The sequence below is a fragment of the Myotis myotis genome, unplaced genomic scaffold (genome assembly GCF_014108235.1).
Source record: "Myotis myotis isolate mMyoMyo1 unplaced genomic scaffold, mMyoMyo1.p scaffold_m19_p_17, whole genome shotgun sequence".
Lineage (NCBI taxonomy): Eukaryota > Metazoa > Chordata > Mammalia > Chiroptera > Vespertilionidae > Myotis > Myotis myotis.
Window position 1 is genome coordinate 20,851,982 of NW_023416321.1, and position 22,971 is coordinate 20,874,952.

General features: G+C 38.3%; 1 protein-coding gene across 3 annotated transcripts in view; it reads left to right on the forward strand.

Annotated features, from left to right (window-relative positions):
* VMP1 (vacuole membrane protein 1) overlaps positions 1-22,971 on the forward strand; it is a 109,632-nt gene that overhangs the window by 5,424 nt on the left and 81,237 nt on the right. For 2 of the 3 annotated variants that reach the window (XM_036340165.1, XM_036340166.1), the window contains exons 2-5: positions 10,104-10,205; positions 10,837-10,972; positions 12,688-12,778; positions 14,202-14,312. In XM_036340165.1, coding sequence (XP_036196058.1) covers positions 10,130-10,205; positions 10,837-10,972; positions 12,688-12,778; positions 14,202-14,312 — 414 coding nt within the window. In that variant the 5' untranslated portion in view covers positions 10,104-10,129. Of the gene's footprint in view, positions 1-10,103; positions 10,206-10,836; positions 10,973-12,687; positions 12,779-14,201; positions 14,313-22,971 lie in introns of those variants that run through there. The other variant, XM_036340168.1, reaches the window with a different exon arrangement.

A 22,971-nucleotide genomic window follows, 5' to 3' on the forward strand; every position in this document is an offset into this window, starting at 1 on the left:
CCAGAGGAGAGAAGGGAGAATTTTTCCCTTTTGCCACAACATTATCTTTGTAAGCCATAACATGGAATTTGAGAATTGAAATTTGGGGATTTGATGTTTAAGAATGTCTTCCAGCACTTACTTTCTTTGCATGGAAAAGATCATGTTGCAGTGACATTTATTGCCATATCTGTTCATTCATCCAATCAGTGAACAAAATATTTTGTGTCCCAGGTTCTGGAGAAAACAGTGGGAAACAAAGACAGATACTTTAGTCGGGTGCCTGATAGAGAAAAACATAAATACAGACGTGAAAGAATAAACACAGTGTAATAAAGCATTTTAAAAATTTATTTTAGAGAGAGAGAAACATTGATTTGTTGTTCCACCCATTCATGCACTCATTGGCTGATTTCTGTACGTGCCCTGACTGGGGATTGAACCTGCAACCATTTGGTAGGACAACCCTCCAACTGAGTCACCTGGCCAGGGCTATTCAGAATTCTTTTAAAAAATGTTCAGCTCTGTCAAATGCTGCTTGCTCTGTGGTCTAGAAGAAGACAGAATAAAGACGTAGTTGAATTGGTTGATCTGACTAGCCACTTCTTCACTTATTGTTGAGCCTGTTTCCTTCCAGAAACTTTCAAGTGTCCACATTGCAAAAGCCATGTAATCAAGAGAATATATATACAGGTTCTCCTGCCCCTTATAAGTTTTGAAGATCTACTGATAGGAAATTTTAGCACTGCTTCTGTGTGCAGAGGAGTATTATTTAATTTATACTAAACTAGTGTCCTGGTGCACGAATTCGTGCGCATTGAAAGGAAAATAATTGGAGAAATATTTTAATTATTCGCCCTTTCTCTATAATAGAAGTGTCAACCAAATTCACGATTGACAATGACAGATCGAAACGCGCGTGCAGACAGCACCACAGATGTTATGTAGGTACCCTCCTCAGTTTGGTGCTCTCTACTGGGGAGCCCTGCTTCAGGATTAGATCCCAGAGTTCCCAGTGGCACCCCCCCCCCCCCCCCAGCTGAGATAACTCTCTGGGACTTCAGTTGCCATCTGTGGGTGCCTGGCTAGCCCTTTCACGTCTTCACCCCTCCTACCAGTCTCTATGAGGTCTCCACCTTCAATCCTTAGGTATCAGGGTTCTCTCCTGCGAGTTTTCTGTTGATTATTCAGGAAGCCTTTCCGTATATCAGTTGTAATTCCAGCTTGTTCCTGGAGCATGTCCGTGCAGCATCCTCCTACTCTGCCACCATTTGTAATCTCCTCTGAAGTCATTTTCAAATTCCACCATTTCTTCTTTTCAGTTGGGTCAAGTTTCTAAACTTTCTAAATCTCTGTTTTCTGACTAACGAAAAGAAAATAGGATTCCACCGAGTCTCCTATTTACCTACTCCAGGACTTCTGTGAGGATCAAATTTGAGATGAGGCACATGAAAACACTTCACAAACATTTGGTTAAATTGTAAAATGTTTGCACCTGGCTATAAAGCAAGTTGGGTTCCTGGGCTGACCAAACTCCAAGGAGGCTAGTCGCTAGAGATAGGAAGCTGGGCATTGCTATGTGACGTCATTACCTGGCTCCCACAGCGACCGTTTCCAGGCTGGGCTGGGCTGTGGGCCACATTTTGCACCATGGGGTCTTGGCAGCGTTGGCTGCGATTTGGTGGGGTGTCACTCTGGGGTGGTGGTGGGGCCTGTGTCCCACTTGGGGGAGCCGAGTATTCGTTTGTCGGTGCCAGGTCCATGGCGCCATTTATTTTTAAATGGCCAGTGTGTGTCATGGCAGCTCCTGCATTGAGCGTCAGTGCACGTCATAGCTACCGGTTGGATGGATGGGCACAGCCTTTTATATATATAGATAATCAATAGATATCACTAGGATCTCTATCTGCAATACCAATTTTTAAAAATATGTTTGTTTGTTTTTTGTTGTTTTTTTAAAATATATTTTATTGATTTCTTTACAGAGAGGAAGGAGAGGGATAGAGAGTTAGAAACATCGATGAGAGAGAAACATCGATCAGCTGCCTCTTGCACACCTCCCACTGGGGATATGCCCACAACCAAAGTACATGCCCTTGACCAGAATCGAACCTAGGATCCTTTAGTCCCTAGGCCAGTGATGGCGAACCTTTTGAGCTTGGCGTGTCAGCATTTTGAAAAACCCTAACTTAACTCAGGTGGCGTGTCACATATAGAAATTTTTTGATATTTGCAACCATAGTAAAACAAAGACATATTTTTTATATTTATTTTATATATTTAAATGCCATTTTACAAAGAAAAATCAACCAAAAAAATGAGTTCACGTGTCACCTCTGACACGCGTGTCATAGGTTTGCCATCACTGCCCTAGGCTGATGCTCTATCCACTGAGCCAAACCGGTCAGGGCTAAAAATATGTTTTTTATTGATTTCAGAGAGGCAGGGTGAGGGAGAGAGAGATAGAAACATCAATGATGAAAGAGGATCATTAATCAGCTGCCTCCTGCATGTCAGTGGGGACGGCGTCCACAACCCGGTCATGTGTCCCAACCAGGAATCGAACTGTGACCTCCTGGTTCTTAGGTCGATGCTCAATCACTGAGCCACACCAGCAGGCTACAAAACTAATTTTCAGAAATTTAAATATTTTAACTTATCAGTAACTTTAATACCTATTGGTAAGTGAAACTACCAGTAGATTCCTACCTCAAAGCCTTTGTACTTCTTTTTCTCTTTCTCTACAGTGCTGTTCCCCATATTTTTTATGGCTCTTCTCTAATGTCAAATTCTCAGGAAAGCTTCTTTATCCACCTTGTTAAAAATTATACACACACACACACACTTTATTTTTCACTATAGCACCTATCGCTATCTGATATGTTTGATTTTTTTCTGTTCACTGCTGTTTCTGGTATCTTAAACTATGCCTGGCACACAGTATATATTTGTTAAATGAGCAAGTGAAAAATTTATTTTCACTGCTGTATAATATTTCATTATGTAACTCTACCCCAATTTATCTGTTTTCCTTGCAATGGACATTTGAATTATTTATAACTTTTGCTTTTAAGGCAGTGTTGCTAAAAATATCATTGTACATGTGACATTTCACATGTGTAAGAGGTTCTATTGGCTATATACCTAGGTATAAAATTGCTAGCAAGAGTATGCCAGTGTTCATCTCTACAAGTTGTTTTTCACCCATTGCTATTGTTACTCTTCCTAACTTTTGCTGAGGAATGCATGTAAAGAATGCAGTGATGGATTGTGAAATTGAATGTTAGATTGCAAAATCATCACAAATCCTTCTCACTGTATGCTTACCCTTTTGCAAGATGATTTTACTTCTAGTCTGTTAGTCAACCCCTTGACTCTGTATCTGGCTATGAGGCTTGCTTTGGCCAAGGAGATATTAGCAAGTGTGGCACAAACAGAGGCTTTGCTACATAAAATTTCTGCGCCAGAAAGACCAGAGAAAGAGGCTGGTAACTCCATCATTACATTAAGAGTTTATTAAGAGAACTTACATACCAATGGTGTCTTGGGTGGCAACAAGATGACATGGATATGCTCCATGCCTTCCACATTCCAGTCTCTGTGTTTTCTACCTAAAAGTAGTGAGTCTACCTGCGGGAAAAGGAATGTGTGTTTAATCTAAAGGAAGAAGAACCACCGGGTGCCAAGAGGCGCTGGTGCCAGAGTTGGTTAAAAGACAGATAATAACCAAGGGCTTCTGGTTCCAGAGACATAGCCCAGAGTTCTTGTGTAGATGGCGGATTAGCTTCAGCTGAAGTCAGCTTATAGCGTAGTCTTGAAAAACACTTGCACGTGGGAGCCTGTCTTTTCCTACTGCTCTTTGGAACTTTCAGCCCTTGTGAAAAAGCCCAGCTTAATCCAGTGAAGCAGAGGGGACCATGTGGAGCAAGGACAAGGCATCCCAGCTGAAACCTGCCTAGCTGAAAAGCCAAGCTAGCCCAGACCAAACTGCTCAACCTAATTCACAGAATCATGAGAAATATTACATAATTCTTTTAAACCACAAAATTTTGGAGCTAAGTTGTTACACAGCAAAATATAATGGATAAAATACATACATACATACATACATACATACATACATATCCTCAGGTGAGGATTAAAAAATACAACTTGCCACCCTAACCGGTTTGGCTCAGTGGATAGAGCGTCAGCCTGCAGACCGAACGGTCCCAGGTTCAATTCTGGTCAAGGGTATGTACCTTGGTTGCGGGCACATCCCTAGTGGGGGGTGTGCAGGAGGCAGCTGGTTGATGTTTCTCTCTCATCGATGTTTCTAGCTCTCTAGCCTGCTCCCTTCCTCTCTGTAAAAAAACAATAAAATATATATTTTAAAAAATACAACTTGCCATCTTTTTATTTATTTATTTATTTTTAAATCCTATATAAGAAAGAGCTAATATGCAAATGGTCATTACACCATAACGGCTCAGATACTCAACACTGGGGGGAGAGGAATGGGGACCAGCCAGGCACAAATGAGCTCACAGAAAGGAATGGGGACCAGCTAGGCTGCGACCTGGGAGAGGGACAAGCTGCCAGCCCTGCGGTCTTGGGTACCTGCGGCTGTGGCCCAGGCGAAGCTGCCCGCCCCCGGTCCCCTGTGGCTGCGGCCAGCCCGGGTCCTGGGTGCCTGCTGCTGGCCAGAGGGAGGGAATCCTGGGTCCTGGGTATGGGGTGAGGCAGAGGCAGTTAGGGGCAATCAGGCCAGCAGGGGAGCAGTTAGGGACAATCAGGCAGGCAGGAGAGCGGTTAGGTGCCAGTGGTCCCGGATTGCGAGAGGCAGTCGGACATCCCCCGAGGAGTCCCGGATTGGAGAGGATGCAGCCCAGGCTGAGGGACCTCCCCCCCTTCCCATGCACGAATTTCCTGCACCAGGCCTCTAGTAGATAAATAAAAATCAATAAAAGCAATCCTCCGGTGAGAATTTAAAAATACAACTTGCAGTCTTTTATTTATTTATTTATTTATTTATTTATTTATTTATTTTAAAATATGTTTTTATTTATTTCAGAGAGGGTAGGAGAGGGAGGGAGAGGGAGATAGAAATATCAATGATGAGAGAGAATCATTGATCAGCAGCCTTCTGCACATCACCTGGGTTGTGCGTAGAGCCCACAACCCAGGCATGTGCCCTGACTAGGAATTGAACCATGACTTCCTGGTTCATAGGTGGACACTCAACCTTTGAGCAATACTGGCTGGGCTGGGATAATTTTAAAGTGATGAATTTAATCTGTTAATGTTTGTTTTAATTATTGGCATACATGGTCTATTTGGACTTGTTTCTGTCATTGTCACAAATTAGATACTCTTCTTATTTTATACAGTATTTGTTTTTATTTTCCTTTATATTTACCACTTTATTTTTTTACATTTCTTGTATCTCAGCCAATTAGGGGGATCATTGCTTTCTTCTTATAGAATATTCTTGAGAATTTTTTTTCTCTAGCATTTAGATTTGGTAGTAAACTCCTCATTTATTGCTCACTATGAATTCTAAGTTGGTTATTTTATCTCAAATTCTAATTCGTGACCTTACTCTTACTCCTTCCCCACTTTTTTAGAGACAGTGTTTTTGCTTATCTTGCATTGGTTATGAATAACTAACTGAATGAACATTTAGAAGTATACTGAGAGAAAATGAGAAATGGGATTTTTCAAGCTGTACTTTTACAAGTTATTCTTTCCCCCCATGAAAATAAAATGTTTTTACACAAAGGAACATAAAATGATATTTTACATATTGAAGGTGAGAGATGAAGAGACCTTCCCCTAAATCTGTCAGACTCTCAAAAATGGAATTTCTAAAATGTCTTCCAGGTTGTATCTTTGAACAATTTGGGTTTTTACTTAAAAATTCGATCTGGAGGGGTGGCTGTTTTCAACAAGTAGAAGACTGTGATGAGTTTAAAGTATTTTACACTTCACAATTAAGTTGAGGAACAGTTTAGGCCAGAAGTGTATACCCTTATAAGCTGCTAAACCATTCTTAGGAGATTTATTTAGACTTTGAATGCTTTTAAATTATATCCTAACTTGGCGTTTTAATTTGTTGAATTCTCCAAGACTTTGAAAGTTCAAAAAGATTCAAATAATTTTTTTCATATATTCTCCTTCAAATAATGAATTTTCCAAGAACACATTCTTAAACTGTCACAACCATGTGCTAGATACGATCTGGCTCTCAGAGTCAGATGATCTGATAGTCACTTCTGATATTGTGCAGGGTGTTTGAATTATCTTTGGCTTTATATCGCTGCACAGATGAAAGCCTCACTAGTCAAGATATATTACTCTTCACATGGATTATTTATTAAATTTCCAAAATAAATTGCAATTTCTTAATCTTAACAATTTTAAGGAAATCTACAGTTTATTTTGGTGTAGTCTGTGACTGAATGTACTAAATAAGCCAGTTAAGGATACACACTTCTGAAAGCAAGAAAGGTATAATATTCAAGTTGGCTGCCTTTTATGAAAAACAGTGTGTTTTACTGAGAAAGCTACCTTAATATGTTTGTGAATAAATAGAATCATTTGGATAGATTATTTTCTTAAGAGGAAGTATGTTCATTTTATTTTAGAACACTAGCCAAGAAAATTAGAATCAAGAGTTGCACTCATCTTATTTGCTTTTCCTTTTCATCTTGTTAAATTCTCCAGTAATTCTTATATTACTGGGGGAATTGCTGTTTTCATTTTACTTTTAAATGGTTTTTGTGTTGCTTTGAGGAACTCAGTAATTTAGTTTCACATTGTTTTTGCATTACAAATGTAGCTAATGTTTAAAATGAATGGAGTATTATAGTCTTAGCACTGGACATACAGCCTACAAAGAACCTTTGTGAGCTGATTTTAGCACTATTTTCTAAGGATTTCTTCTAGAAACAAACAACCCCCCCCCCCCCCCCGCCATGCATATTTTAATATCAACCTTTTCTTTTGAATGCTTCGGCTGTGTTTAAAATCTGCAAGTTACAGCCTTTTAAAGCATTTCTTTTATGTAGATATCTCTTCACAATGAAAATTATATTTAATATTTGAGTTATGCTTTTTTCCTATTTCTGTCTTCTCATCCCATCCACAGACCTATAGAGTTTATTTCAACAACTTAATCTCAGTACATGCCTTTAAAATTAATATTACAACACTTTCACTGCAAAGTAAGCTCCACTGATATCAGGAAGATATGCTAGATTCCTGTTTGAGGATATTTCAATCCTTTAAACAGGCTAGGAATACTTTGGATTTATTCCCACATACAGAAGTCTGACTGATAATTGTTTTTTCAGATTTCCAAAATGAATGCTACTGCATTCAACTGTGAAAAGTAGCTCTCCTTGAAAATGATTGCTTCATCTTACCCTAGCTACATAGATAGGCTAGAGCCCTTTTACCCCATAATAATTTTTTAACAAATTGTCCTTTTAGTACTTTTCAGAATGTTTGGATTGATGCTAAATAATTCATTTTTGTTATCCAGCATAACAAACTAAGATTTTTCTGATTCTGTGGATGCTTCTGTGGAAACCAGTTATGTGGTTCATGTACGGTGTGGAAATATGGAAAATTGTGACATTCATGAAAAGAATGTGGATAAACTAACATTAAGTGCCTGGTATGTGCCAGTCACTGTGCAGGGCAATTATATATAATTTCTCTAGAAGTAGATAATTAAATTACTGAGAGTACCCCAAATCAAAACACACACACACACACAAACACACACACACACACCATTTAAGAATGACATGAACATTTACAAATGAAGTCAAATACAAAGGCTTAAACTACCTCCCCAAGTCATGCAGCTATTATGTATGTGATGGTGATAGGATTCTTTTTATCTCCAAGAAATAAAACTACTTTCAGTTGAAAAGGAGAAGAGAATTAGAATAGGGTAGAATGCATTCGGTCCTCGTATGTGGAATACAGATGAAGTACCTAGTCCAGGGGTGGGCAACCCCTGGCAAACATGGCACGCCAGTAACTTTTGCTGGCACGTGAAACCCTCTCTTATAATGTTCCATTTACAATTTTTGTGAACATTTGAATGACTTAAATGTTAAATTACAAGGAACTGGCAAGACACTTGATGTCATGTTTGGTTACATAAAGGCTTTTGAAAAGAAACTGGAAGTCTTTAAGGGGCATGTAGATGGTGAGAGATTTAGATATTTTCCAAACCTCAAGAGGCACATCAAAGACCTCCCAAAAGATGACAGAACAGAAAGTCAAAGCCTTCAAAAGCTGTTTTTAAACATCATCGAGTCAACTATTGAGCAGTTCTTCTCAAGTTTTGCAAAATTCAGAGAACTGGAAGAGACAGCAAAATTCATGAGGTTTCCAGACAGCATGAAACTGGAGGAACTAAACTTACAAATGTTTTCATGGATAGACATGGCTGACTTTGAAATGCAGTTGATTGAATTTCAGAGAAGCTCAATTTGGAAGCAGAAACTTATTGACCTTAGAGTTTACTTGGAAAACATTGGGAAAAAAAGCGATTAGAGACAGGAGTACCAGAGAGAAGTGTCGAAAACGAACTATTGAGGACTTGGAATGCCATTCCAGAAAATTTTTTCTGTTTTAAAAACTTTGCAACTGCGTTACTCTCCATATTTTCATCCATATACACTTGTGAATCTTTGTTCTCAGCGATGAATTTTCTTGAGTCTTCTAATAGGAGTAGCCGGACGGATGAAAGTAGTAGCCGTGCATATCTCTGAGGGTCACGAAATATAAACCTGATGTAAAATCTCTGTCATCAGTGATGCAACAGCAAAAGTCCCACTGATAATATCAAACAGAGTCATAAAGTTTTCTGTCAGACTGTCAGTGTACATGTATACATTAAAAAATAATGTATTTTTCATCATCATACACTGTGTTTTTGTCACTCGAATGAATTTTATTATTTCTTCAAGGTTCTTCACATACGTACACCTTAAGAGATATCAAGTAGGCGTAACATGTTCTCAAAAAATTAGGGTTGGCACGCAGAAGAATTTTGAGTCAGAGATTTTGCTGGTTTTGGCACGCACTCACAAAAAAGTTGCCCACCCCTGACCTAGTCCAAAGGTTGCTTGCCCTGCTATGGCCTCAAATCAACCAAGACATATTGGCAGCTTTGTGGAACCAAGTTTTCCTGTTTCCCTATAAAATTGCTCCTTTTATGATGATGAAAATGATACTGGGTAAGATGAACATAACCTGTAGTCAGTCACTGTTGCAGTTTGAAGACACATGTAGTAAAGTACCTAGGATATTTACTGGATAAAAGATAGTCTGGCTTACACAGTTAAGTCTAGTCCAGCAGATCTAGGTATAGATCCCACATTTCAGTACCTGATTCTCAGCTTTTTAGCTTATAAATTTGAAGCAATAAGCATAATTCCAGAGGATGGAATTATTCTAACCAAATTCACAAACCAGAAAACCAATTTATTATTATTACCAAGAAAAATATTACTTTCCTGTGATCTGGTTCCCCTTGTTTGTACTAATCAGCATTGTATTAGTCTGCTAGGGATACCATAACAGAATACCATCGACTAGTTGAATTAAACAACAGAAATTTATTTTCTCAGAGTTTTGGAGTCTGGAGGTCCAAAATTGAGGTACTGACAGGGTTGGTTTCTGATGAGGCCTTCTTTCTGGCTTGTAGACAGCTGTTTTCTTGTGTACTCACATGGCCTTTCCTCTGTGTGCATACAGAAAGAGAGGTATCTGGTGTCTTTTCACCTCTTTATATATATATTTTTTATTTTTTTTGAGAGAGAAATATCGATCTGTGTTCCACTTATTTATGCATTCATTGGTCGATTCTTGTATGTGCTCTGCCTGGGGATCAAGCCCACAACCTTGGTATATCAGGATGATGCTCTTATAAATTCACCAGTACTATTGAATTAGGGCCCCACCGGAATGATCTCATTTAACTTTACTCCGAGTACAAAAACAGTAAGCACATTGTTCAGGTAGCATGTGTAGTGTTACTCCCATGTTACTGTATTCAATTTAGTCATAGGGGCAGAGCAGAATTATGTCATGTATCACTGGATTTTATTTTGCTTTATTAGCTCCTCAAGAGTTATTGATCTATGAAATGGCAGAGAATGGAAAAAATTGTGACCAGAGACGTGTAGCAATGAACAAGGAACAATATAATGGAAACTTCACAGGTAAAGTATGGTGGTTTGGAGGGAGAAGATCTACAGTGGTTCTCAACCTTCCTAATGCCGCGACCCTTTAATACAGTTCCTCATGTTGTGGTGACCCCCAACCATAAAATGGTTTTCGTTGCTACTTCATACCTGTAATTTTGCTATTGTTATGAATCGTAATGTAAATATCTTATATGCAGGATGTATTTTCAGGGGTCGCGACCCACAGGTTGAGAACCACTGATCTACAGGTTTAAATAATATTTTTTTCATTAGAACAAAATAGAAATATATCTATTATCTTGTTAATAAAATGATATTCTATATCATAATACAAGATTCTTATATATCTTATATAAGATTAATTATATATTTTTTACTCTTCATAGTAATTATGGGTCAAGACCTAAAAAGTGATGCTAAATTGCCCTTCATAGGAGTGGGATAATTTAGTATTCCAGTACAAAAGAGAAACTTGTGTCCTGACAATAATTGCATAGAGCAGAAGCACCCAGCCCATTGTCACAGTGTGAACTACATTGTGTTTTTTTTTTGAGGTTTATATGCAGTCCTTCAAATGTGGGATGAATTTTGAAAGTGATTGGAAAAAGCGAGCATTTTGTTTAATTTCTGCACTAATGTTTTTCAGACCCCTCTTCAATGAATGAAAAGAAGAAGAGGGATCGGGAAGAAAGGCAGAATATTGTCCTGTGGAGACAGCCACTCATTACCTTGCAGTATTTTTCTCTGGAAATCCTAGTAATCTTGAAGGACTGGACCTCAAAGTAAAGCGTCTTCCATTACCTTTACATAAACCTTACTTAGTAATTTTAGAAATCTTCAGCTGTCTCCTACTCCCTGCCACCTGCTTTAGCAAGGGAATTAATTAAATTTAGAATGTTATGGGAACATGTTTATTTTCCTTTCTGTAGTTTGAAGAAAATAGGTTAAGAGAACATACTGCTATTTGCTCACTGGATTATTTACAGTTGACCACTACCTCATGTTGAATCTTTTATGCAAAGCAGAATCCTGAAAAGGAGATTTTTTCCTTCTTCTGGGCTTTACTTTCAGAAGAAAGGCCTGTGTACATTGGATACACTTACTCTGTAGTAGGACAAGGTTCGGGATACGTGGCACTGTTACTGATAGTTTGAGCCAATGAGAACGGAAATGTATTCTATTTTTAAATTTAGTGCGTCTAAGCCCTATTTCAGATATCATAAAGAGCAAGTTGAACTTTTACATGCCTTATCATTTCTTGGCTTGCCTTTCCAAGTTATTATCTGTAATATTATCCTGCATTTTTATTGTACTTACAGTTTATAAAACATTTTGTAACATTTTTTAGTTCATTTGAACCTTAAAGCAACTCCATAAAGAAGGTAAAACAAGTATATTATTATTATTATTTTAAAAACGAGAAACAGAATCAGATTGGTTGAGTGTCTTACTCAAAGTGTAATATTTAAGGGACTTGAGACTCTGATCAAAGTCTTCTGACTTGAAGGCCAATACTCTTTCCATTATATTATAACTAGGGGCCCAGTGCACAAATTCATGCACCTTGGAAGGAACTGTGGGCCACAAGGTTGTGGTGGGCAGGGGTGGGTCTCAGCCCATCCTCCACACCCCTGCCTGGCCCCTCCTCCATGCTCCTGCCCAGCCCCTCCCACCACAGCCCCGGTCCACTGTCTGCCGGCAGGAGCCGCTGCCACTCACACGGCTGACAACACTGGCCCCGCTCGCACCCACTGCTGGCACCGGCCCAGGCCCCAATCGCTCTGCGCTGTCAGCAGGTACGAGCATTGGCTGCTGCCTGATCGCCCCTCAGAAGCAGGGGAAAGTGGAGAAGTCCTGAGGGGCGATCAGGGCCAGCAGCCGCCGCTTGCACCTGCTGATGTTGCCGAGCGATTGGGGCCGGCACTGGCCACCAGCAGCAGGTTCAAGTGCTGGCTTTCGTGCTGGCAGCGGGTGTGAGCACCAGGCGGGACCATGGCGTGTGGGAGCAAAGAATTTTCATTAACCACCAGAGGCTTGCCCCAATGACAGCAACCAGTACCCCACCTTGGTCTGGTGCCCCTGCTCACCTCCACCATCCTATTGTGGCTGATGCCCGCCATGTTCCGTGCGCGCCCCCTGGTTGTCAGCACATGTCACAGCACTGGTTCAGTTGTTCTGCCATCCCATCTATTTACATGTTAGCCTTTTATTATATAGGATTATATAGGATGCTTCTCCCAATTAGAAGTCTGGTGTAAACAAGATCAGTCTTTAGATAAGGGAACTAAATTGAGTTCTATATCCATGTATCTTCCCTTGACCTCCTTCTGTACCCCAAGAGGCCATAGTGTTTAAGGACAAAAGAGCTTATCACAGAAATAATTGATTCTATAGGTGAGCTAAATAACCTAAGTGCTTCAACAAGAAGTTATCTTGAGAATGCTGAAACTTGAAAATGAAACTGAGATATTTTATTTTTTTAAATATGTTTTTTAAGATTATGGCATCGTCAAAACATTGTGGTGTCTTGTTTACTGCTGCTTGCTGTGCTTATAGCTACGTATTATGTGGAAGGAGCACATCAACAGGTAAGAGGTTCAGCAACTCTGCTTCTCTTCTTGAACCTTTGCTAATCCCAAACAGTTTCAAAGTGGGACTGTTGTGGATGTCATAGAATTTCTACCCTTAACATTAGGTTTGTTTGGTTGGTTGGTTTTATCTCATAATTGGTTTCTTAATGTACTTTTAAGGCCACATATTTAAAATACTCTTGTGGCAGTTCATGGCTGCTCAGCATTTACATTTGGTATATATCATCCCTTTTTAGCTTCAAGGATTTAAATGTAACTTTCCTGACGGTATTTAGTCAAAGCAGCATGAATCCTTTACTCACTATCAAAGTCTTCTTAGTTTCTTTAACACATTCCTGTGATCCATCCAAACAGATATATTCATCCTAGGTTGAAGTTTGGGTTTTATATATATGGAAGTTCATTTGCCTGTAGTAAGTACAATATGACTGAAGGGAAAGTAGGACATTTTGTTAATAACTTTTGTTAAAAAGCAAAGCATTAATGTATTCGAATATGATATGGTTCTAAAATGATATTTCATATTTTAAAGCAGTTTACCTCTAATCTCAGAAAAGTTTATATAATATTAAATACGTTAAAAAATATTTTACAGAAATCTGTGTGCTATTAGAATTTGCAGGGAACTGGCTTGATGAATTTATTTGTCAGTGTGAGAATCTAGACTGTATTTTGGCATTCTTCCAGCAAGTCCATCCATATCCCAGGGGACTTCATTTTGCTCCTGTTTGAAAAGCATCTTGGTCTTAAATATACAAAAAATATTTTATTCTCACTTTTTTACTTTGGTAAATAAGAATATAGTATTCTATTCACAAATATTATGTAAATAACTGCCCCTCTCTTAACACTGTATATTATGCTTTCTTAAAGTTTTTGTAACTTTTAAATATCTTGAAAATTTTTATTCTTATAGTTATCTTATTAGTAACTAGCATTTTTCCTATAAATATTATTGCAGTCGTAGGATTTAAAGGGTCTGGAACAGGGGTGGGCAAACTTTTTGACTCGAGGGCCACAATGGGTTCTTAAACTGGACCGGAGAGCCGGAACAAAAGCATGGATGGAGTGTTTGTGTGAACTAATATAAATTCAAAGTAAACATCATTACATAAAAGGGTACGGTCTTTTATTTCAATAGTTTTATTCATTTCAAACGGGCCGGATCGGGCCCGCGGGCCGTAGTTTGCCCACGGCTGGTCTAGAAACGAGTTTTATTCCAACAAGATGGAATTTTTTGTCATCTCTGCTATCATATATTTAAAGGAATTAATTCCCTTCAAAGGGTTTTTAATATTCATACTTTCTATTGGAAACCTATTTAGTTGGTTTATCTTATTTTGATTGTAGTTGATAAATACCACATTTCTGTTTACAAATTCTGGTTTTGGTTTTTCACCTCGACCCTTTTGTTTTTCAGTATGTGCAACGTATAGAGAAACAGTTTCTTTTGTATGCCTACTGGATAGGCTTAGGAATTTTGTCTTCTGTTGGGCTTGGAACAGGACTGCACACCTTTCTGCTTTATCTGGTAAGAATAACTTTTAATAAGATTAGAAGAGATTGTATTTTTATTGGTATTTTTACTTCAGACATTAAAATTCCAAGATTTTAACTTAATTATCTTCGTGTCTTATAAGCATTCTAATCCTCAAATCAGTGCTTTGAATTTTGTTTAGAATTCTGTTTTGTTTTTCCTTTTGGTTTGAGGAATTAAAAATAGAAGGCGGGGGAGAGAAGGGGAAAAACCTCTTAAGCAAATGATATTGTTTCCTTAAATTAATTTAGCCAGAAAACGTTTTTTGCTTTCCAGATTTTGGAATAATGGTTCTTTTAGTTATGCAATTATCGTTTTAAGAATTGAAGTTATTTAAATGCACAAAATTCCATAAAAGGCTTAGAATTAATTTGGACAGTTTACTTTCTCTGTTAATCAGCCAGTAAGAAACAGTGTCTTCCCTCACACCCTCAAACACTATGTGCACACCTGAATCGATATTTTGACGTTCTTATTGAATGTAGTTGATGAAGCATTACATATGTATTACCAAATGCTTTCTTAAATCCTTTTAAACCTAAGTATAAAATGAGCCCCTCCTAAAAAATATTTTTTTTACTTAGTTGAAATTAGAGAGATAAAAAATAGGTTTTTCTTTGAACATTGACAAATAAACTGGAATAATAGCAGAACCAGGACCAGAGGGTGACGAGCAAGACATCTAGGGCACAGAATTTAATAGGCACTTTCAGGGCATGTCTACGTGTGGGTTGATGAGTGAGTGCCTCATTAAATTTTGTGCCCTGGATGCCTCTCTTGTTTCACTCTATTCTTGTCCTTGGATACATTCACAGCAATTCCACATTTGACAACAGCTTGATCTCGATTGGGGGGGAACAGGTGGAAAGTTGTCACAGCAGTACTGATTGCTGAAAAGTGTTAGATACTGCAAACGCTTCCAGTCTCTATGCTTCATGAATTCATTTCTGAAGCAGGCATGAAAAGTATTAAGGAATGATTGTTCTGAAGGCTGCTGAGTTAATGGTCTGAAGAATTACTTGAGAATTAATCTGTAATTCTTAACTTCTTCAAGTTATGGGAGTTTAAAACTTGGAATTTTAGAATTCTGTTCATGATTGCTTGCTGATTTTATTCCAAATAGAGATATAAATCCTAGTGAAGTAACCCATATGAGTGATTCGTTAATACTACATTTTTAGAATAATGCTACCCTAGAGGTCAAGACAGAGGACAAAAGGAAGGCATTACAGGATACAAGTTACGTTTCTATTCTTTTCTAGACCTGCCCTCTGAGTTTCTTTGGGTAAATTAAAGAACTCATTTGTAGCATTTGAATAATTTAAAAATATCTGAAAAGTAACCCAGGTAGCAGATTCTGCTATACCTTAAAAGGGATTTTAATGAAGCTTATAAAGTGTGCAGTAAGTTCAAATAAATATCCATGAGAAACAAAACCTTTATAAAATGACATATTATTCTTGTTTAGTAAGTATAAAAATACAGTCAAGGAGCACCTGAAACTGTGTTGTATTCTAATAACAGCTATATAAAAGCTTTGTAGATTACCACTGCTGACAGTGAACTGGGGTCCAGGGTCGATCAGTCCACTTTTTTCACATTAGGTAAATTTGAGTTTTGTTTGTTTTGAGTAAATAGTATTATTTAGAATTATTTTAAATGCCCTAAAATTAAATACAAGTAAAATAACCAGACCAGCATTTTATGAATATATAATTCTGGCTTTATATTGGGAGATAGATTGAAGGTAGAAGAGAAGATGAGTGGTTACAATAATCCTTCTCAGAGACACAGGCAAAAAATATGGCGAGGAAGGGATATTTCCAAAAAAGAATTTTCAGAGAGAACTCAAGCTGAATGAAAACAAAAGAGGGTATAAAACTTATACTATTTCAAGAGTAGTTGGAATGACAGTGGCATTGTAATAAAATAGGTCAAATCTTAGAGAAATTTTATTGGTACAAAGAGATGTATATGGGGGAAGAAGGAGTCAAAGATAAGTTGGTTTTTTACCTAAGTAGATATTGACATTATTAATTGAATAGAAACAGTTATGTGTTCAGTTGTTTATTAAGTACTTATTATAAGTACCTGAAAAGTGAAATTTAAAGGGATATTGTAATTAAATTGTTAGGTTAATTATATTGTTAATTAAATCTTCACCTGATCCAGATGGGTTGCTGGTGCCAGTGGTTGGATAGAGCAAAAAGGAAAATTTGTAAAGGACTAAGAACACTTTTTTTTTTTCCTAAATGAATAGGCTTTATTCTTTAGAGCAGTTTTAGGTTTAGAGAAAAATTGAGCAGAAAGGACAGAGAGTTCCCATATACTTTTACACACACACACAGTTTTCCCTATTTTTCAAATTTATTTTTCTTAATATTTTAATTGATTTCAGAAAGGAAGGGAGAAGGAGCAAGAGATAGAAACATCAATGAGAGAGAATCATTGATCGGCTGCCTCCTGCATGCCCCCCACTGGGGATCAAGCCCACAACCTGGGCATGTGCCCTGACCAGGAATCCAACCATGACCTCCTGATTCACACCAGCCTGGCTCAAATTTCTTTTTTTAAAAATTGCAGTACAGCCGAAACCGGTTTGGCTCAGTGGATAGAGCGTCGGCCTGCGGACTGAAAGGTCCCAGGTTCTATTCCGGTCGGGGGCATGTACCTGGGTTGCGGGCACATCCCCAGGGGGTGTGCAGGAGGCAGCTGATCGATGTTTCTCTCTCATTGATGTTTCTAACTCTCTATCTCTCTCCCTTCCTCTCTGTAAGAAATCAATAAAATATATTTTTTAAAAAAAAATTGCAGTACAATTGACATAACATTAGTTTCAGGTATACAATCTAATGGTAGTTTCCCTTATTATTCACATCTTGCTTTAGTCTGGTACCCTTATTACAATTGAGGAATAAATATTGACACCTTATTAACTAAACACATCATTGTTTACATTAGTGTTCACTCTTTGTTTGTTTGTTTGTTTTGTTTTGTTTTTATTGCTTAAAGTATTACAAAGAGTATTGTATATGTTTCCTTTCCCCCCGCCCCTTGACATTCCCCCGGCCTCCCCTACCCCCCAGTGTCTTGTGTCCATTGGTTATGCTTATATGAGCGTTCACTCGTCGTATTTTAAAGATCTATGGGTTTTTACAAATGCATAATGTTACATAACAGCCATTTCAGTACCATACAGAATAGTTTCACTGCCCTAAAAATACCTGTGATCCACATATTTATTCCTGCTGTATTCCTGCCCCCTCACCCATGAATCCTTAGCAAATTTTGGCTTTTCAGAATGTCATATAGTTGGAATTATTCATTATGTATCTTTTTCTGCCTGATTTCTCTCACTTAACAATATATGTTTAAAGCTCCACTATTTCTTTTCATGGCTTGATACCTGATTTTTTTTTAATGTTTTTATTGATTTCAGAGAAGAAGGGAGAGAAAGATAGAAACATCACTGATGAGAGAGAATCATTGATCAGCTGCCTCCTGCATGTCCCCCACTGGGGACTGAGCCCGCAACCCAGGCCTATGCCCTGATTTTTTTTGATTTTTTTATCGCTGAATAATATTCCATTTTCTGGGTGTGCCACCACAGTTTATTTATCCATTCACTTATTAAAGGAGATCATAGTTGTTTCCAGGTTATGGTAATTATTAATAAAGCTGATATAAACATTAGTGTGCAAGTTTTTGTGGATTGTGTATATTAATTGCTAATATATAGGAAAGCAGTTGACTTTTGTGTATTATCCTTGTATCCTGCAACCTTGCTATAATCACTTAATAGTTTCAGGACTTTTTTTTTTTTTAATCAATTCTTTAGAATTTTCTACACAGATAAATCATCTCATGTGCAAATAAAGATAGCTTTATTTCTTCTTTGTCACTCTGTATACCCTTTCATTTCCTTTTCTTGTCTTACTGCGTTAGCAGGATCTTCCAGTATGATGTTGAATACGAGTTATGAGGAGCCACTCTGCCTTGTTCTCAGTCTTAGTGGCAAAGCCTGTAATTTCTCACCATCAAATATTATGTTAGCTATAGGTTTTTTACAGATGTTCTTTATGAAATTGATGAAGCTTCAAGGTTTGTCATATTCTTTTTCACCTACATATTGTGTCAAGATGGAGCCTGAGTCTCTGACTGTGATGAACAGATTCCCTTTGCCAATCTGTGGTGAATATGTAGAGTAAGCTACTGAGATTTGGGGGTTGTTTGTTATTATAGCCTGTCCTGACCGATAGACTAGTTAGCATTCATTGAATTTGCTGTGCTCCCTGCTCAGTACTTTACATGAATTATTTTATGTAGCTCTCCCAAGAGCCAAGGTAGTTAATAGCAAATGTGTAATAAAAAATTTTATCAGCAAGTATAGACTTTCCATTTGTGAACTTTGGCAGTTATATAATAGAGAAAAATAGCCAGGAAACCAGAGGCAAAGGAGAATCAAATAAAGGTTTAAAAACTTGATCTATGTTATTATTTAAGAAGTCATTCCAAATAATCTCTGGTTATATTGTAAAAACACTTTCTTGATGATAGAAGGTCAACAGTTTTATCCTTATAGCTCACCACTCCTTTTTTGTTGTCAAATATATTTTTATTGATTTCAGAGAGGAAGGGGGGGTGGGAGAGAGAGAGAGAGAGAGAGAGAGAGAGAGAGAGAGAAATATCAGTGATAAGAAAGAATCATTGATCAACTGCCTCCTGCACGTCCCCCACTGGGGATTGAGCCCGCAACCCAGGCCTGTGCCCTGACAGGGCATCGAACTGTGACCTCCAGGCTCATAAGTCAACACTGAACCACTGAGCCAGCCGCACCAGCTGGGCAACCACTCCTTTTGTTTTATATTTGTGAAATGTGATTGTGTTTGGAAAGTCCTAATTATACCTTCTTTCATTTATGAGGCATTACATAATCCTCACTTAGGGAGATGTGATGTTAACATTCTCATGTTATACATTTTTGAGTTTAACTTCTAGCTAAAAAAAAAAAACAAGTGACCATGTTAGGAGAATACAACTAAATGCTGATCTGAACGTGTTACTTTATTTCCTAAAATATTAGATACCTATATATCTGCCTTTAAAATGGGAAGTTTGTCTTGATTTTTAAGTTTATCAATAAACAATTTTATTTATTCTGTATTAGTTTCAGGTGTGCAGTATAGTGGTTAGAGTGCCGTGGGCAAACTATGGCCCGTTCGGCTGTTCTATCCGGCCCGCGGAGCCGAAAGAGTGGAGGGTTCTCTTGCTCTCCCCTCCACTCCTTCACCAGCAGCAGTGTTAACATGGCAACGTCCGGAAACACGGCCGCAGCTCCTTCTTCTGAGTCCAGTTTAAGAACCCATTGTAGCCCTCGAGTCAAAAAGTTTGCCCACCCCTGGGTTAGACAATCATATACTTTACAAAGTGGTACCCCCAGTATTTCAAGTACCCACCTGACCCCATACATAGTTATGATAATATTGACTGTATTCCCTATGCTGTAATTTACATCCCTCTGACTATTCTATAACTACAATTTGTACTTCTTTATCCCTTCACCTTTTTCATCCAGATCCCCAAACTCCCTTTCCTCTGGCAACCATCAGTCTGTTCTGTTATCTATGAGTCTGTTTCTCTTTTATTTGGTTCTTTAGATTCCACATGCAAGTGAAATCGTATGGCATTTGTCTTTCTCTGTCCCATTTAACTTCACTTAGCATAATACCCTCTAGGTCCGTTTATGCTATTACGAAAGGTAAGATTTCATACTTTTGTATGGCCAAGTAGTATTCCATTGTGCATATATACCACAACTTTTTTTCCCCACTCATTTGCTGATGGATACTTACTTGGCTTGCTTCTATATTTTGGCTATTGGAAATAAGCTGTAATGAACGTGGGGGCGCATATATTCTTTCAAATCAGTTTTAATAGTCAAAAATTGACTTCAGGAGGTCTTTAATTCCCTAAAATACTATAAATATTGCTATGTGTCTTTGCATCTTTCTGGCAAAAAGGACATATAGTCTCTCTAACCCATAAAAGGTTAAGAACCAGCCACTCTTAGAACTTTTTTCTAAGTTGTCTATATTTGGCTGCCACTAGGTGGCAGTGCTCATACAACCAACACACTACTATATTTGCAGGTTCTATTCTGGATGAAGATGAAACCCTTCAAAAACTCTACTTAAATTAGAGGGATATTCTGTTTATCTCTATTTATGCCTATGTAATACCAGTTAATGCATGTGAGTGCAAGTAATTGTCTTAATAGTTTTCCATATACATTAATTACTTTAACAGTAGTCAGCCTTTCTTTCCATTTTTGACATGTTTACATGTAGGACATACACTCGTGGCATGCCCAGTTTCAAATATAATGGCATGATCCCATCTTTTTCTTTAATATTTAAGAATCTGCAGGTTATTGAAGGTGATCTTGTTATGGGACTAAAATCTTTCATTCCTATCATGGGAGGTAAATAGGGTATATTCAGAGTTAAACAACTAGGTTTGAATACCTAACCAAATTATTACTAACTAGAGGCCCAGTGCACAAATTCATGCATGGAGCGGGGGCGCGGGGGAGGTTGGCTGCCAGCCCTGAGGAGGGAGCTGGCCCTCGGCCCCTCTGGGAAAGGGCCGCATCCGCCGCCACCCACCCCCAGTTCCCCATCCCAGCCTGGGCCCAAGGGCCCTGGCAGGGTTGGGAGAGGTGGTGATAGTTGCCAGGCCAGGCGCGGAAGGAATGGATACCATCTGCGCCCCGCCACCACACAGTTCCCCGCCTCTCCTCCCTCCTCCTTCCCTCACTGCCACACTGCCACCACAGCAGGCGGGCAGCCCCTGGGGAAGGAAGAGGACAGGAATGAGACAAACCCTTGTGTTGAGGGCTGACTTTCAATAGATCACAGCAAGGGAGCTGCACTGCTATGTACGCAACCCCAACCCAGAAGTAGGTCTCTACGAATGGATTAGCACCAGGGACTGATGGGGGCCAGCCGGCCGGAGTGAGGGGCCATGGGAGATTGACTGTGGGAGCGCACTGACCACCAGAGGGCAGCTCCTGCGTTGAGTGTCTGCCCCCTGGTGGTCAGTGCACATAATAGTGACTGGTCGAATGGTTGTTCCAGTCATTCAGTCCTAAAGGTGGCATAGGCTTTTATATATATATAGATGGTGATATTTAGGGAATTTATTAATTCTTAAACCTCATTTTATTAAATTTTAAATGGAATAATAATACCTGTTATAAGGCTGTTTGAGTATTAAATGAAATAACAGATTTATGCACTTTTCAGTTCAGTGGCTAGTGTATGTAAGATACCCAATAAATTGTAGCTGCTATTATTATATTATCATTATTTTTACTCTGATTTTGTTTTTAAAATGCAACCATTTCTAATTTACATGCTTTAGCTGTTATTCTTAAAATAACAGCTGTTATTTAGCTGTTATTCTTAAAAAATTCTTAAGTGCCCTGGCCAGTGTGGCTCAGCTGGTTGAGCGTCATCCTATGCACCAAGAGGTTGCCGGTGCGATTCCCCATCAGGGCAAATGCCTGGGTTTCGGGCTCAATCCCCGGTATAGGTCCTGCAGGAGGCAGCCACTCAATTTTTCTCTCTTTCTCATTGATGTTTCACTCTCTCCTTCTTGCTTCCTCTCTAAAAAATCAATAAAAACATTTTAAAAATAAAGAAATTATAAGCGACATTTCCCACAGTTGATTTTAATGTAGCAGTATGTCATAGCATAGTTGAAAATCACTGATCATTTTCATTTCCAGTAATGATAGATTAGGCAATTTGGATCAATTCTCTTGTGAAAGTATCATAAAAAGGTTGATAAAATTTAAAAACATATGTTTAAAGACATCATAGAGATGAGAAAAGACCAAATAATGACAAGGTTAATATCTTTGTTAAAGAGGAAACCCAGAAAAGTGAGACTGGCCAAGGATATGCCCTGGTAAAACCCGCAGGCACCACACATTAAACATAAGGGTGAACTATATATAAATCAATCTTATGAGGACAGGAGCTGAGACTTAAGTCTTAAATCTGGAGGAAAATAAAAGCACCCTACCTTTGTCCCACCCTGTATATTGCATATAGCATCCTCTATTTTAAAAAATATTTTTTTTATTGATTTCAGAGAGAAAGGAAGAGAGAGACATAGAGACATCTATGATGAGAGAGAATCATTGACGGGCTGCCTCCTGCATGCCCACAACCTGGGCATGTGCCCTGACCAGGAGTTGAACCCTGACTTCCTGGTTCATAGGTTGGTGCTCAACCACCAAGCCAGCCAGGAGGGCTAACATCCTCTTTTGAATTTTCCAGAAAATAAAACTGTATCTACTCCTGGTGTTATAAACAGTATTTTCATATGCTCTTTACTTTAAATTTAATTTAGATAAACAAGTGTAAGGAATGATTTAAAATGTGATTTGTATCTTTTATATAATATATAGCAACATGCTTATGATTTCCAGTGTATCTGTATGATCTCTAGTATATCTGTAAAGTGTGTTATATTTTGATATAAGGAAAGACTCATTATTAAATAACAAATTAGAATACTTGGCCTAGGAGACACAGGTTGAAAGGGCAACTGACTCTCAAGGGAGAGGTGCCTGTGCAAATCACTG